The 18,150-nt window shown below is 41.6% G+C and overlaps 1 protein-coding gene across 3 annotated transcripts in view; it reads right to left on the reverse strand.

The window, feature by feature from the left end:
• LOC126248173 (AP-3 complex subunit delta-1) overlaps positions 1-14,267 on the reverse strand; it is a 507,526-nt gene extending 493,259 nt beyond the window's left edge. For 2 of the 3 annotated variants that reach the window (XM_049948943.1, XM_049948941.1), the window contains exons 1-2: positions 14,199-14,267; positions 13,969-14,111 (exon numbers count right to left, since the gene is read on the reverse strand). In XM_049948943.1, the coding sequence (XP_049804900.1) occupies positions 13,969-14,064 (96 nt within the window). In that variant the 5' untranslated portion in view covers positions 14,065-14,111; positions 14,199-14,267. The remainder of the gene's footprint in view (positions 1-13,968; positions 14,112-14,198) is intronic. The other variant, XM_049948942.1, reaches the window with a different exon arrangement.
• Between the last annotated feature and the right edge of the window lie 3,883 nt (positions 14,268-18,150).

An 18,150-nucleotide genomic window follows, 5' to 3' on the forward strand; every position in this document is an offset into this window, starting at 1 on the left:
ATGGCCATTGCCTGGAGTCCCGATGCCCCAGGAGGATGGGCATCTACCCCTTGGCATAAGTGAGGAGTTAACGGTGCAAGCATCAACAGAGCAATCCCTGTGTGGTCAGGGGGCTACAACCAAGAGGGTACATGGCGGCCACACCACAATGAACTGGCTACCGTGACGGATATCAGGTGCAAAGATGTCCATGGTCATCATCAACGCAAATAGTGACACTGCATTGTGCATGATGGGAAACACACCCAGAAAGGTGTCCTCACCCAAGAGACGGAGAATGAGCGGGACTGAAATGCGATGACGAGAAAGTGGGCTAAAGATCTCAATGCACTCCTTCCCCAATTTGCTCGCTCTTTGGGAAAATATTGAAAAATGGAAGTCAAAACCTACAGGGGACAATCACAAAGTTCGAAATGTGTGAGGCTCCTTTTAGTCACCTCTTACGACAGGCAGGAATACCTCGAGCCTATTTTAACCCACAGGGGGGAGGAGGAGGGGGGGGGGGACTACGGATCCCAGCTCACAACGGGGAGGAAGAGGCATACATTCACAAGGAGGAGCTGTAGCACTCCCAGCAGTCCTCCTTACAGCACTAAACTAGATAACACGCCTTAGCACAAAGTCACTTAAAAGTCAGAAGGCCAGCCGGTGAAGGATTTTGCTTAAGGCGTTGCAGGGCCCTGCAACTACCCTGAATACCTGATGCAATGTCTTTGTTCCACAATGTGTCCATACAGTGGTGGAATGTGCCCCTAGAAAGAGGAAAAGAAGTTCCAGCAGTGTGGGTGATTGTGTTTAACACATTTCCACAACCTTGTCAATGTAATCTGACAGGGGGGATTAAGGAGACAGCAGAAGTATATAATTGCCAGTGGGCCGTTCAAAGAGCCCATCGTGGTAATTGGTCCATTAGGCAGTGATGGGATCATCGCAAAGTGGTCAGTGTCACTAAGATCATTGTGGAGCGACCAATGTAGCAAAGCCTTTGACACAGTGGCGAAGATGGGGGTGGGGGGAGATCATAAGATCAACAATCGAGATGGTGCCATGAATGGTACTAAAGTGGGTAGGAATACCATAATTGAGAAAGAAATTGGGGTCGGAAAGAAGCTGGTAAGTCACAAGTCAATCTAAGTGTTACTTTCTCACAAGGGGTGGTGTGCATTGAAATATCCAAGTGGGACAAAAGGGAGGAGAGCTGTTGGATTAAGACAGTCATCATCAAGGGATTAGGGCCCTGTCTGGAAGTAAATAAATGTTACAAATGGTGACTTTTAGGTAGTTTGCACTCTAACCACTATTTCTTCCAACATGGTATGGGTGTCGTCGATAACTGACAACTTCACGCTAGCTGTCGACCACCACAAAGATGCTGCATGTCGATGAAGCATCACTCGCAGCACCGACCTAGACAAGACTTGAGCCACAGCTCCCAGGGTTGCTAGGCCCCCACCAATGTGCAGCAGTTATGAAACATGGCTGCATGGGACAAACTTGTGTCCTGCAGAGAACAGGTTGTTAGTAGTGGTGGCACATTCAGGGTTTGAGAACTACAGATTTGCCATCCCTTGCAGCCCAGTATTTCAGACTGCTTTTTTGTGGTCTAGTGACCCCCCCCCCCCCCCCCCCACACACACACACACACACACAAGTGCTACAAAAGTGTTCTATCATTACTAAATGAAGAGTTATGTTCACTGACCATGTGTTAATCAGTTGTCTGCTCTCTGTGCCCAACCATATGTACAAAAGGAGAATACAACAGTGGTGACTAATATGGATGCCCTCTTTGTTCACCACAGCATACTGTACTAATTTGTTGTCTTTTTCAGCTTTGTATTTGTGTATTAGTCCAGTAAGAGTGCTAACCATATCTGTCCGTACCCCAGTGCCAGACCCGTCATCAACTCAAATTGTACAGTTACAAGCACCAGCTATTACAAACACTTCAAGGCATGTTACAATCACCGCCGCCACTGCCACTGCTCCCACCTGTTCACACTCAACCGGTGCAGCAAGTGGCTCAAAGGCCCAAGTTTCAAGATTTTTTGAGCATGATGATGACTGGGTAGTTAAAGAACTGTGTGAATTAACAAGACTGTGTCAGTTCAAGTGCTACTGTGGTTTAAGTTACAGTGAAGTTATGCTTAGAGATGTTACCACTCAGTGTTTCAGACTCTCGTGTTCAAGCTTCTATTCTGAACCTTCTGAACACGGATGTGAAAACTGTGTTGTCTATCATTAAATCTAAGGGCATAGCACACATTACCGAACTTCACATGCAAGTGCCGGCTACTTCTGTGGTAAAGAGTGAGCAACTTTTGTGTGTGTTTGGGAGGGGGGTTACACAACCATGTCATCTGCTCTGCCCCATACAGGACAGGCGTAGCCTGTGGTTTTAGTCTCATGGTAATAAATTCCGCCATCCACAGTGTTTTATGCACATGACAGAGCACAGTGTTCATACTGGCAGAAAAGTGTTTCACTTGTGGCAAGCAGGGCCACATCCAAGCAATATGTCTTCAACAATCTAGTGCCAGTCAGTTGCCAAAGTTGACGCCAGACTCTGATCTGCAGGACATGTATGTTGTTTCTGCCATGCCTGTGCACACGGACAAGTCGATAGCTGAACTTGATTGCCAGAAGTGATTAACCGGCAATCTAAAGAGTTGCTTGTACAATTGTGTGCAGTGAACTGGAATTTAAAGTTTCAATCAGACACTGGGGTGACTGTTACATTGCTCAATTGTGTCACGTATGAACCTTTAGGTAGACCCAGCTCCAGCAGCCAAGTGTCACACTATCAACATTTAATGGACAGAATATTCCTGTTTTAAGTGTGTGTAGCTCACCTGCTACTTTTCGTGGTACTACAAAAACAGTTCCCTTTCATGTCCTCTGTTCCTGAGATAGTCCAAATATTTTTTGAATGGGCAGTTTTGATTTATTTGGGTTGTCAATTCAAGAGAATTTGTTGCAAGTAAATTCGGCTGTGTCAAATGCAAGCGTCAATCCTTTTTGTGGAAAGTACAGTTCCTTGTTTGATGGTGGCTTAGGGAAAGCATCTGGGTTTGAGACCCATGTTACTATGAAAGACAATGCACAGTCAAACTTTTTACAGGTTCACACACACACACACACACACACACACACTCTCTCTCTCTCTCTCTCTCTCTCTCTCTCTCTTTCTCTCTCTCTTTCTCTCTCTCCAGGACCAGGGAGCAGCAGAATTGCTTTAGCAGGACTGTCATGAGCTTAAGCTTGTGTCTGCGAATCAGTGAGCGTCCCTTTGGTCATTCTGTCAAAGCCATTGCGTGGACTATGAATCTCTGCCAATTTCAAAGCTACCATCAATCCACAGATCTGCAACTGTCTGTGGATAAAGTGTCCAAAAAGATTTTTGTGATCAATACCCATCTGGTTCAGTTTTAGAAATTACTGTTCAATAGTGCATCAGCTCTAGCAATTTTTCAGAGATGTTCTAACTTCGCAGTTGCCATCCTGACTAATTATTTGGATGACAGTCATCAAGGGCTGCATGGCAACTGAACATTTGCAGAACCTGAAAGCATTGTTCAAAGTGTTAACACAGGCAAGTTTAAAGTGTAAGTTTTCCTGTTTTAAATCAGAAATACAGTATCTGGATCATGGGATTAACGCACATGGCATTCATCCATTTCAGTCCCACTTGTATGCCATTTGACACTTGCCTGCCCCCACAAATGTAGTGGAATTGAAAAGCAGTCATGGGGAAATTAACATATTACATTCGTTTCGTATGTTCCTTTTGTTTAGTCCAGTGATTATCAGGCTGTTTTTCATGCTTTTCAGCGCATAAAAGATGCGCTATTAAGTAACTGGTGTCTTGTACACTTCAGCCCCTCCAAACCTGTCATTCTTGTGGTGAATTGCCGTGCTGTCACACTGTGTGGGTTACACAGACAACCTGATTCCTTTTACGTCAAAGACATTGCATAAAACTATCGCTAACATTTACGGGGTTATTTAGTTCTATCAGTATTCGTTCAGATGCCATTTTTATTTGATTACAAACCACAGGCCTTGTTTGGTTGCTCCCAGTCTGTTCCAACTCTGACAGCACAGAAGCTACAGCAGTGGGACATACTGTTCTCTAATTACCAATATGAATTGATGTATCGGCCAACCATTAAGCATTCCAATGCTGACCTTTTGTCACAGCTACCAGTGGGCTCTTGTTCCAAGTTCAATTTGTAGGAGGCCTCCCGCTTCCATATCAACTCTCTGGAGATATAAATGTTGGAAAAATTACCTGTGACTTTTCACCGAGTGGTGAGTGAAACAGCATCAGACCCAGCTTTGAATGTAATTCTAGACTTCATTCACTGTGGGTGGCCTCTTAGCAATAAAGAAATCCATCACCTTTTGGTACACTGCTACTATGTGCACTATCAGGCTACCTCAGCACAGCTGGGCAGCGTCCTACTTCATACTGAAAGCGCCAATGCCCGCGTATTGGTTCCTCAATCCCTCCAGTGGGAAGTACTCAATCTGTTACACCAAGGTCACTGGGGTGTCATCCAGACCAAACGGTTACTAAGCGCCATTGTACGTGGCCAGGGATGTACTCCCAGATAGAGGCAATGACTCCAGAGTATGCCAAATGGGCAGAGCATCAGGATGCTCCCCATCAGAAATTAATTTGATTGGTTACACCCAGCTGGACCATGGCAGTAGTTAAATATTGACTTTGCTAGTACATTTTGGAATACCAGATGTTTATTGGTGGTGGACACTTACAGCAAGTTCCCCTCCATCCTCCCCATGACCTCCACTATATCTGCAAGTACTGTGTCAGCCCTGACTTCAGTTACTTTGTATTGAAGCGCTGCTGGAGGTCATCCTGTCTGATAATGAGTCACAGCTCACATTGCAAAAGATTGAACAGTTTTGCAATGACAACAGAATACATAATATCCTCATGGTACCCTTCCATCCCCAGTCCATTGGAGAGGTCGAACGTTCAAGGCTCAGACGGACAAGTTATAGGCCACCAACTAATGGGATCAGACCCTCAGTGTTTTTATCGGATTACCACTCCCTGCTGAGGGATGGCAAGTCCCCTACATAACTCCTCCACGGTGGTCGCCATAGTACATTTCTCCACTTTGGGTGTCCACATCAAAAGATCTATGCCCTACCACCCACATCTAGCAAGATGTGAATGCGGAGTAGTTGCTAGTTGCTAATAGGCATTCACAGTCCACTTCCACCATCCAGAATCCAACAGGACTGCAATGGTAGCAGCAAAAGCAGCTTTGGCCTGTTGCTTCTCGTGATACTGCTGACACTATGTCCACAGACCCAGTTCATCAAAAGTGCCTACAGTAGTCACTGTTACACACACAACTGTAACCTCCTGCAGGGTGGCTGTCTCCAACGTTGGGGATGACGACGGACGTGGACTTGGAGCCATCTACAGTGTTCCTGCTGTGCTGGTGGCAGCCAGCACCGCAGCCTATGGAGGAATTATGTCCAGTCATCCCAGAAGTTCCTGTCGTCATCTTCAGTGCCCCATCTGCATCCACGTCCATGTCTGCACCTACGGATGCCAGTGTGCACCCTGTGGCTGGTTTTCAAGTTGGCACTTCTGGCCACACACAAGTAGAACACTGGGGTAGGGATGGGTGGTCAACACCGACAACAGTCTCGGCTCCTGCCCTAACAACTGTGTCAACATTCCATCCTCCTCCCCACCATCATGCTCCACTCCCATACACTACGCCTGTGCAGATGTTTGGGAGGTAGGCGCGAGCTGTTGTCGATCATCAATAACTTCACACCAGCAGTCGACCACCAGTGTCACCCGTGGCGCCAGTCCAGAGGCAGCTTGAGCCATGCTTCCCAAAGTTGCGAGGCACCACCACCATTTAGCAATTATGAAATACGAGTGCATGGAACAAGTAAGGGATTCTATTTCTGGTTCCAGTGATTGAAGTCATGGAGATCTCAGTCTGCTGAGCTTATGTCAGATTAAAGTACACTGAGCATTGAGTCGTGTCCTGTGGCCAAGAGTTAGTAGTTGCTGCACTTACAACATGCAGGGTTCAAGAGCTATCTCTCCCAGCAGAGTGTTTCCAGCTGCTTCTCTTGTTATAGTGACAACCAATAGAAATGTATATACAATCCCACAACTGTTAATTTCAGTCACAGTGGATAGGAGAGCTATGAAAGGTCAGTGTTACATATTAATTACTAAATAAAGAGTTCCATTTATTAATTGTGTGTTTGTTAATAAACTAACCGTGACCAACAGATTGTACAGAAGGAGAACACAACACTCCCTGATGACATCTGCATGAACCAACATACAGACTGCTCCAGCTGCTCTCCTGGGGGCAAGTACAATTCCGACAGAATGCACAGTAACCACAAAGCACTAGGGAATGTCCTTCAGTGAAGTGTTTCTTGGAGGGTGATACAGACTGCAGAATAAGGGAAATTATTTGTTGCAGTTCTGGCAGGCAACAAGAGTATCCATAACAGTTCCATTGGATCATCACAGTGAGGGTGTACTGAGTAGGCATGAAAGGGCCAGGAGAAGCAGTCATGCCTCATGACCACTTCTTGCCACAGGTGCAGGCGGGACAATGTCAGTGAACACTGGCTCAGAATCTGACAGCATGGGGGATCTGGTGTCTCAGAGTCATAGGAGTAGCCTTCTGTTGATGATTCACCTCCACCTCTACCTCCTGTTTTGCAACTTTTGGTGGCAGAGTTTCTTGGGAGGGCTTATCCACTGTAGGCATGGGACAGATGAGTGGGCAGCCCTCGGACACCCAGGCCCTAGCTCGTTCAGACAATGGTTGATGTTGGGTCTCTCTGGGTGTCTGGGGAGAGGGAGCCTGAGAGACAACCCTGTCCCTGGTAGATGCTGGAGGAGGAAGTTGTTTCTCCGGGTGCGGGAAGCAGTTCTCGAAGATGGTGTTGCAGGAACCACAGGAGTGGAGGGCGGTGGTTTGGAAGGTGGTTGGAGGGCAGTGGTTTCGAAAAAATTTTAGTGGTGGTGATTGGGGGTACCCCCGTCTGTCATAGTACAGACCAGGTAGTGAGTAAACAGTTTCACTCCCTGTCATCTGGCTTGTTCCTCTTCCCATGGGGTACCCAGGATAGGGACAGCAGTAGGACTGTAACTAACCATGCTGAAATATATAGACCCATCTATTGGAACAGCCAAAAGCAGAATCTACATTGTACTGGTTAAATTTAATACCTCTCATGTGCAAAATGTCCACCACGATGCTACCCACTCCGCTAAAGGGCTCTTCCCACAGCTGCCACCCAGTGGCTGCAAAGGTCATCTGACACAACAGCCACTGCCAGGAGTCCTAATATCCCAGAAAGATGGCATCTATTCCTTGGGAAGATGGGCATCTACTCCTCAGGGGGCTCTACAGAAAGAGTTCATAACAAACCCACTAAATCAGGTTGGCTATTGGGTTGGCTTTTAAGAGCATATATTGAGTCTACGCAGTTATTGTGCAGAGAAGTTGATCAACAATGTAGGAAGTAGACGCTATTTAAGGCATTTTCCCCAGTTAGTCAACACTACAGATAAAAATGTGGGTCAAACCCAGAAGGGTGGCGACATTACTTCAGCTGAAGAGTGATGCAAGGGAAATGAATGACGACATCAACAAAAGAAAGCAGAACCTTGGAAATAACCAGGTCAACATCAATTGCTGCCACCATAAGTAACAAAGAAGTAAGAATAGTGTGAGATAGGAGGTTGCAGCAAAAAAAAAAAAAAAAAAAAGGAAGCTGCAATAGCTGTGGGTCCCATGCTCTTTCATGAGTTGTGAGCCACCTGAGGGGCTATCTGTATCATATTTGTGTCAGTTTAGTCATGATAACATCAGCAATGTTAAGTTTTATTTTATTTCTGAAGAGTCTGTAAATAAACATTCTGGTATTGCAGAAATTAAAACACTTTCTGACATCAGAAGTTTCCGTAACTTGAAACCATTAGGTTGTTTAGAGAATTTGGAAACAAGGATGATCTGTACTGATGTGGAGCACACCTTGGAATATAATTTAAAGTATAAACCGGCATTTTTGTTACAGGAGAAAATTTGATCCAGTCAAGATATATAGCTTGTAAATACTCCAGTGAGTGGTACTTTGGGATAATCATTGAATAAAATACAACTCAACATGATGTTACTATACAATTTATCTGGCCTTCAAGAATTTTGCCACCATTCCACTGGCTTGAATGATATGATATTTGCCTGGTTCCCATATACGTCATATGATTACTGTTGCTGAAAATCCTAAAACATAAAGTGGAAGAACTTACCAATTTTCACAGCAGTGTAATGCTCTATTCAGAAAAAAATATGTTACTGTTATAAATTTTAACTAAATTGAGCTTTTTTAAAATACTGTTGGCTGAGTCTGTTCCTTTTGTAAGTTTAATAACTTAAAATTTCAGTTTGGTCAACAGTATATTATTCAGGGTCCTTCAAATTTCAACAGTTACTTTACGGTTCTCTAGGAAAAAAATTGAAAGTCTTATTAGTTGCAAAAATAACAAAGGAATAAAAACAATATTAATTTTATTTTCCAAAGTGATAGCCCACACTTTTCAAATATTTTGCAAAAAAAAATTTAGTGAATATCCCTTTCCACCTGTGTGACATTTGATGTAATGACAATGACATTGTTCGCTAAATAAAATACAAAAATATAAATATACTATTTTGTCTCCAAATTTCACACAAGTGGATGATAAAAGAATGGCACTTTATTTTCAGAAGGTTATCAATCAAGTGTTGTTGCGAGCCATCAAAATGATGAAAAGTTTTGGTATGGTTACTAATCTCCATAGAGTGAATAAAAGTCATGTTTCATTAAAACCTGAGACAAATATGTGAGAATATGTTATTTTTCTGGTTGAACTGACATCTAATGACCCAATAGTGACAGAAGAGGACTGGATGTTCAGAATGTATCCTGCTCTGGCCTTCAACAAAAATCCAACTGTAGGCTATAGTGCTCAACATTCTTATATCCAGAGAGAGTCCTGGTATGTCACTGTTTGATACACTTCAGTAACTGCTAATCTCACAGTCAATGCCACACTCTTAAGAGACCATAACTGGCTCCAGTGTAGAATCTCCTCTTCACACTACACTCAGTATTACATTAATCTTTATTCTGAATTCAGTACTGCACACCTTTCCTTCTAGTTCTATTTTTCACTGCACTATTGAGTTGGGCTGCATGATGGGTGAGAGGAAGCCTGCCATATGGAACCTTTGTTCATAGTTCAGCTAACAGAAGATGATTACTAATGGCTCTAAATGACATTTTGGGTGCAATACCGGCCCCAATGAGTGCTGCAATCATCATGCTATCAGCAGTTATGTAGTAGTCTAAATCTGAGTCTGCATAGTGCTGCCACCCAAACCATAACAATTAACATAAAGTTCTGTGCACTGTTGCTGATACATCACAGTCTTCTGAAGAACCATTAAGCCTCCAATGTGTCCACAGTATGACCCCACTTAATTTCAGCCAACAGTTCATTGATACTAGACTGGCATGTCTACTAACCCTATATAATGTTTGAAACAACAGACAACTCTTTCATTAAGGCAAATACAATTGCTATCGACTCTGTTTTCATGGTCAATAGATGGTTACAACTCTTCCCACAGCACGGTTCTATGCTGTGCTTTGGCTGTTCTTTATCAGTGTATAATGTCTACCTAGTGTTTCTATGTCGTGACTTTAGAGAAGCATACGTTTCATTTTCCACACTTCAAGCCAGGTGGCGCAGTGGTTAGAACACTGGCTGGTTGGTTTAAAAGAGGGGAGAAGGGACCAAACTACGAGGTCATCGGTGCCTTGAGCCTAATAAAACAATGACCGAAGTGTGAGAAAAAAACAGACGAGACATATAACACAAAACGGAAAGACGGGAAAGACCAGAAGAACTAAGGAAGGGCAACAAACACTAAAAGGAACAAAAGAAGACAAGAAAAAAACAGAGAGTTGCAAGAAACAAGTTAGAAGAGAGTAAAACAAGGAAGCAGATTACAGTGGCTGGCCGACCACGAAAATAAATAGGAAAAGCCAGCCAAGCCGCAACACATTAAAATCTCCACTCTAAAAACACTAAGGCAAAGAACACAGAGGGACAAAGGACATGTACTAAAACTTAGATCGAATGATAAAACCCGCCCCCACATATGAAACTAAATCAGCCAAAGAGGCATTGTCTGCTGAAATCAATGATAACGAGTCCGGCAACTGAAGATGAAGTCGCAGGGCAGCCAAAGAATGACAGCACAGAAGAATGTGTGTCACTGTCAACCGGGCGCCACACCGACACTGAGGTGGGTCTTCACGGCTCAGGAGGTAGCCACGGGTCGCCCACGTCGACCAGGGGTCCTCCCCACGGGTGCCACCCAGCCGCAGCAAAGGCCATCTGGTAGGATGGCCATTGCCGGGAGTCCCGATGCTCCAGGGGGATGAGCATCTACCCCTTTCTGTGTTTAGAATGGGTATTAGTGGGTGGACAGGTGGTGGTTTGGGGGATGTGTTTGGAAGGAACAGGTGGAATTTATGACTTTTGTGTGTGTGTGTGTGTGTGTGTGTGTGTGTGTGTGTGTGTGTGCGCGCGCGCATGCGCCTTGAATTTGGTTGGTAGTTTTTTATGTAGTGTAGTGTAGTGTAGTGTAGTGTAGTGTGTGTGTGTGTGTGTGTGTGTGTGTAACTGTCTTTCATTTTGAAATTGGTGTTACTGCATTTTTTTAGTGAATTTTTGGTTGAAGGTAATTACATTGGATTGTGATTAGTAGATATCATGAGTTTTTTTAGCTATATTTATGAAGTTCGGTTTTCAGTATTAGATAAAGGTGTGAGTTTTGGTGTTGTAGGGCTAAAATTATTGTCACACAGTGAGAAGGAAACCAACAAAAGGACACTCACTCCCTCCCTCCTGATGACCCACACAATCGCTATCTCACATGTCTTAAGACAACAGAGAAACAGTGAAAGGTGCTATACCTGGAACTAAAACATAAGTGAATAATAGAGGAGCTAAAATAACGGAACAGGGCAATGTGACTGGCTGACCACTTACCAGAAACATGGGTGAGCCAGTCTCCCTTTTAACACATTAAGAACATCTCCTTTAAATTTTAGGAAACAAGTTGAACTCTCACCACATTCGTTTGAATAAAACTTAAAACAGAGGGCAGATCGGACAGCAAATCTACTACTGCCCTCTGATCTCAAAATAAAATGCAGTCTAGTAAAATGAGGCACACAGTGATTTGTACGCCACAAGCACCACACACTGGACAGTCCTCTTGCTGGAGCAAGAAGCCATGCATCATAATGCTGTGGCCTATGCGAAGATGACTAAAGACCTCATCCTGCCTGTGTGGCTGGAAGGAGGTATGCCACGACCACATTGTGGACTTTACTGGATGCAGCTTAATGTCTGCCACTACCAGCCACTCTTTTTCCCATCAATGCATGTCTCTATACTTCAACAGTGAGGCAATAGTGTGTAGCAGGGATAGCACACTGAAGTATCTGTGGATCAGGATACACCACCTTTGCTATTACACCCATCCTTTTGTATCCTGCAATATGCACATGCACTGGTACCTGCCAGAAAGACTCCTCGTTTCCCAGCCTTCATAGGTTGAAAAGGGGGTGTTGTGGTACTGCAGATTTCGTTAGCAAAATAGGTCAAGTGAAGTGTTCAATACTGGATTTGCCAAGCTGTGTATGGTTTTGCAGTATTAAGGATTTTCAAATGAATTCATAGTTGCGGTAAAGAACTACCATCAGCTGCAGAATGGAATGACAATGAAAATTCATGTCAGACCGGGACTCGAACCTGCTCTTAGCACAAGTCATGGAAATTGTTCTGTCTGCCAATTTTCACTGAAGAGGACACAAACTACCTTAATATCCCATTGTAAAATGTAAGCATAAACTGCGAACAAAGTTAATTATAGCTGGGTGAGTTGCTACATCTCACAGAAAATGCTGAATCCAGCTCCAGGCATTTGAATAAATTCCACTAGCATTAAGATGAAAGTCACACTGAAGAGCTTTATTCAGCCACAAAAATATAGAAACTTTTATAGCCTAACTATTTCATTCTTACATAATTGAATCTGACCATATACAAATTATGACTGCACAACAATGCCAAGTGTGTGAAATAACGAAACACTAGCCAACGCAAAACAGTGGGACCTGCAACAGTAATGCAAAATTTAGTAGAACAATTAGCTGACTTTTATGCTGAACCACTCATGTAGCACATGGAGATTGTTAAATTCTGTCCATCTGTGATTGATTGAAGGTGCATTTAGAATAAAAAAGCAGATCTATCTGCATTCTACATTAACCAACCTGCTGCAAGTCTGTAAGCATTACATAGCCACCTCCTGTATTTTCTGCAGTTCATATGTAATGCACCAAAATTCTAAGTCAGAGACTGGTCTCATTTGCAATACAGGTTCTTCTGAATTAATCTTGCAGTTTTAGATTTTATAACAAACTATGCACTAAATATGGCACAAACGTAGCAATTGGGCTACACTACTGATCAGTTGGTTACCCTAACTCTTTAGTTAATTTTCACATTTGTTGACTTTACTATATCTCAACAAAATTGTCACCTTCCAACCTAACCAAGACCATGGCCTTCACTATACTTCAGTAACTCATGACGACGATTAAAAGGAGGAGGTCACTATCACACACCAAACCAAATATGCGTAATACGCTAGTTCTCAGCCAGTATATTCAGAAAATTTTACTGCGCTATTGAAGCAATGGTACAGCAAGTAATTTAACTATGCTTCTCCGCTGTTTCAAATAGTTTCTTATTACATGCTACATAACACTGAGGTGTTATGTAAGTGTCATATGTTCAAAAATTGAATAGACCATGATCCACACAGAAATAAGCAACAAATTATATAACAGCATCACAAAAATGGTTCTTATACTATGCTGCCATCAATGAAGCTTTGAAAAAATATGTTATACTTAATTATGTAACATGGATGAAGTTCCCATTCCACTTGTGTGCTGCTTTGGTTGATATGCATAACCTATTTTTCCTTTCTACAACCGTCATAAATACAATCTCCCCAAACTTGTGAACCTTCTCCGCCTATAATGCCTTCCTCCGAATGTTTAATCAAAGGGAGAGGGGAGGAGGGAATAAATGGGTTAACACAAAGCTCACTGTGACAAGTCTCCAAACTGTTTCATCAGAGGTGAGGTTAAGAGCAAGGATTCTAGAGCAGGACTAGATCAAGCAAAGTGCACCACACAAACAGTTTAGTTCACAGATGGCAGTACAGAGAATAAAGGTACCTCTCAAAAAGATGATTTTAAACAGCCAGTTGTCTAAAATATTGACAGGTTAACTATAGGAAGAGGTATTACAACAAATATCTATTTAATATTTTTGGAGGGCAACGTCACAGGAGGGGGAAAGATTTAAAAAAGGTTGAAAAAGTGCGTAAATATTCTTTTAATGAATCAAGTGACGAGTCATAACTAAGAGTATCAAATTAAGCAGTATCTTCTTTCTCGCACTTCTCAGTAAGGATACGTAATAATAAATGACAAATACCAACGGGATGGGGAAGAGACTGACAAGCTGTCGAACTATGGCCTCATCCAGGTCACATTTAAGTTATTTACAGATATTTAGGTGATTGACACTAAAAAGATCATCTAAAACCAACTATATAGTTTCTATTTATGTTTGAAAACAGCTTAACATTAAGACCAGTAATGACCATAAGCTTGTACACTCAAGTGAGCTGTCACTAAACGTCACTTGACAACTTGTGTAGCTGTCATGTGGCACTCACAGCTCTGTAAACAAGAAATACTACAACATGTCAACTTCACTGCGTAATTACTATGCCTTCTTACCTCATTGTCCTTGTTGTTTCTAATACCTCTCACCAAATCCGTTAAATTCTTATCAAACATTCGTTCCAAATTTCCTTTAACCTTTCGCAGCGCCATCGCGGCAACGGCGAAAGGGTGCTTCAGACAACACTTTCAAACACAAACTGGAAGGAAGGATAAATTTACAATAAATATCCACAGGCTCACCAATAAACAAACTCGAGATTACGTCTGCATCACGAGACACGCACGTTCATAACACTACCTGGCGCACGCACACACATGCATACTACCCCGCCACTCCGCTCACACACCTCACACCAAAGATTTTATTTGTAAGACACAATCCATTGACCCGTTAAAGATAAGCCACTACGTGTATAAAAGATATTTTGACTTCCACTCACACGAATAGGAGAACCAAAGGTCGATGGTATCTAATAGAATAATGCCCATGGTGTTGCCACTATAAAGCTTTCGCCGCTTCCAGATTTATTACCGAATCATGTTAATTAATTTTTCAGTAATATGTTTTATATAACATTTTCACGAAGTAATTTTTAAGTATATTATTTTACTCAATAGCTACGCACATTTTCCTCAAAGCTGTAGACTTATATATGTTCTCATTCACCATTAACACGAACCGGTATGACTTTGATTGATTACTTCTGCTTCGGAACGCTTCTGTGAGCCTAAACAGAAGAAGTAATGGACAGGAAAACAGGCTCTAAACTTCATGCTTGCCTTTCATTATAAATTCTCATCCAATTGAGACCCGCAGCCATGTCTCATGCAGGACAAGCTGAGAGTAGCTCAGGGTTCAGTACTAGGACCCCTGCTCTTTGTCTTGTAAATAAATGATATGCCCACTGCTGATGCCGATGACAAAACTTAACTAGTATGTAGTGACTCAGTGAAAGATTTGAAAAAGAGAGTCAGCGAGAACATGCAAATGGCTGAAAGGTACTTTAGAGAAAATAATCTTTTAACCAACAGACATGTACAAAATGTGAATCAAACAAAACTAACGGCTCAGACAATTTTATTATGAGCATTGGAGATGCAAACATAGAGAATGGAGACTGTAAAAGGTTTGTAGGAATAGAGGTGGACAAATTTCTGACATGAGAAAACATCATTGATTAGATGCATTCACAAATAACCACAAATATATTCTTAACGAAGAAAATGCCCTGTTGATGGACAGAGAAATCCTGCTAAACATGTGTTATCGACTTATCCCCCCTCACATGTTGTGCTGTATGACAATATGGGAAGGAGCAGCAGACGTACCCACACAGAGAATTTTAAAACTGTGAAAGAAAGCTGTCAGATACAAAGCCAGGAACTAACACCACAGCAAAAATAAATTTAAAGAATTTCAAGTATTAACTGTAACCAAGTTTGTACATATATGAGAAAATACTTCTTTTAATGGTAAACTGCACAGTGCCTCTAAACAGAGATTTTCATGACCACAACAGAAGAACTAGAGAAAGTTACTACATCTGCAGCAAAAGGCTGAAAATAACGGACAGGGGTGTTAAAAATGCAGGGTGATTGCCGGTGTAAGGTGAAGCAGTGCTTGCAGGTGAAATCATAGAACAAACATAAATTTAATATTGGAAATGGAGTAAAAAAATTCCTTTTCATGTGGAAAATAATTTCCTGAAAGCAGAAAAAGGAAGACTAAGTGTAACACTGAAAATACAGAGTAGAACATACGGACTAACAGGAAAATTGTGTACCTGATTCTGTGTATGGTATTAGTTGAAATATGATTTTAAATAGTTTTCAATATGTATAAACGTTTAAATACTTTCTTCAGTATGGTTTACGCACAATATTTTAAACAGTTTTCGCTTTGTATAAATTTAATTAGTATTTTCTGCAGTATGGCATAAAAATATAATTTTATCTATTTATTTGTTTAGCAGCTTTGGTGCATGTATATGGACCAGATGCAAGCACATAGTTGCACTGTCACATACACAGTTTAACTATCACTGTACTTTATTTTTAAATATAATAGCATCATATGTAATTGCACATTTTGTACCTACAGTCTACCAACACAGATTTTTTTTCCATTGTACCATACATAACAACAAATCTTGGATTTACTACATACGAGGGTTGAATGAAAAGTAATGCCTCCACCTTCATTAACTGGGTTTGGATGGGAATATTTTAATAAATGAAATGCAGAAATAATCCTTAGAATGTGATCTTTAATTACCAATATTCACTTTTCCACATAACCACCAGCCAATTGGATACATTTCTGCCAACGATGGACAAGTTTTCTGAAGCCGTCACGGAAGAAGTCGACATTCCGTTTGCGTAACTACAGTCTCACAGTTATCTCACCGTCTTCATGAGAAGCATAATGATGTCCCCGCAGATAATCTTTCGTTATAGGGCACAGATGAAAGTCAGACAGTGCTAAATCTGGACTGTATGTAGGATGCTGTACGGTGGCGAGATTCAGTCTCTGAAGTTCTACTGTGGTGGCACGTGAAGTGTGTGGTTTGGCATTGTCATGTTGCAAGAAAACATTTCCCTTTTCCTTTCGGACTCTTGTTAGCCATCGTTTCAGATTTTTCAGCATTGTGATGTAACGCTCTGAATTTATTGTTGTTCCACAATCAAGGAAATCAACACGGATAACACCATCTGTGTCCCAGAACACTGTGGCCATGATTTTTCCAGCTGAGGGCTGCGTCTTGAATTTCTTTTTCTGGGGCGAGTCTCTGTGTCGATATTCCATACCCTGACATTTCAGCTCCAGGTCGTAATCGTGTACCCACGTTTCATCTCATATCACAATTGAATGGAGAAATGCTTCACCTTCATTCTCGTAACACGAGAGGAGTTCCTGGCGAATTTGAAGTCTGTACGCTTTCATTTCAGGAATCAGCATCCAGGGTACCCATTGTGCACAGATCTTCTGATAGCCAAGCAAAGCAATAATGTGACCCACACGCTCTTGTGAAATGCCAATTGTAATGGCATTTTCTGTCTGAGTGGTACAACGATCATCCTGAATCAATCTGTCAACGTTTTGACACTCAGTGGTTGCTGTCACAGGCCGTCCAACTCCTTGTTTGTCATGCAGGTCAGATGTTCCCACCTAAACATATTTAAATTACTCACCCAATGACGCACAGTACTCACATCAACACAATCACCATAAACTGTTTTCATTCTCTGATGAATCTCCTTTGGGGTGACACCTTCTGCTGTCAAGGATTCAATGACTGCACATTGCTTAAATCACATTGACTCACCATCTGTGCAGGGTTCCATACTTTACACTGTAACAACACAACTGTTCAATGCCTCCCGCCAACTCTCGCTGTAGAGAAGAGGCTATGGAACAAGCCAGTATCTTTGCATAACAATGCTGGCAACTGTGGAAGAGTTATGAAGGTGGAGGCATAATTTTTCAGTCAACTCTCGTATATCTATCTGTGCACATTTTAATTCCATTTCACTGTATGCCTATTTCCAATTTTTTGCATTTGATACATATAAATTGATGGAATAGTACTTGCTATAAGCAACAGCTTTATTGTGTGCTTAAATTTCTCTTTCAAGATAATGTTTGAAATATGAAATGCTAAACAGTTACAGTTGTACAGTTTCTTTTTTTTTTTTTTTTTGCCATATGAGCTGTACTTCTTTCTAGCTTAGCTGTGTTTTGTTGTGAAACTCATAACTTTATACTGTTTCAGGTAGTGTGGTCAATGCTTGATATGTGACAGTACATGTCAGTATGCTATACCAGTACTGCTAGTTTAAAATGTGTAAACTTTTTTTAAAAAAAAAAAAAAAAGAAAACAACCACCGAGAAGGTCAAAGTTCTGGAACCTCTCTTTTTACAGCTCAAGTGCTGAGCACTGTTATGTATATCTTAATTTTTATTGAATTTCTTTTATGTTACCATGCAAACAGTTGTATTTTATATATGTACATTCTGTAAAAGGGCAAAGTTTTATGTTTTTTGAATAGAGGCTTATAGCTATTTGTTTTTCTTGCATTAGTCATTATTCTGATGGTTATTTTTTGCAGTTTGAAAAAAATTTTTACATCACTCACGTGACCCCATATTTGTATTACGTAGGTCATGATAGCAGTAAAATATAAGAAATACACCATTCACATAGCATCACCTGTCACTAGTGGTTTAATGTTTCT

This window comes from Schistocerca nitens, chromosome 3 (genome assembly GCF_023898315.1).
Source record: "Schistocerca nitens isolate TAMUIC-IGC-003100 chromosome 3, iqSchNite1.1, whole genome shotgun sequence".
Lineage (NCBI taxonomy): Eukaryota > Metazoa > Arthropoda > Insecta > Orthoptera > Acrididae > Schistocerca > Schistocerca nitens.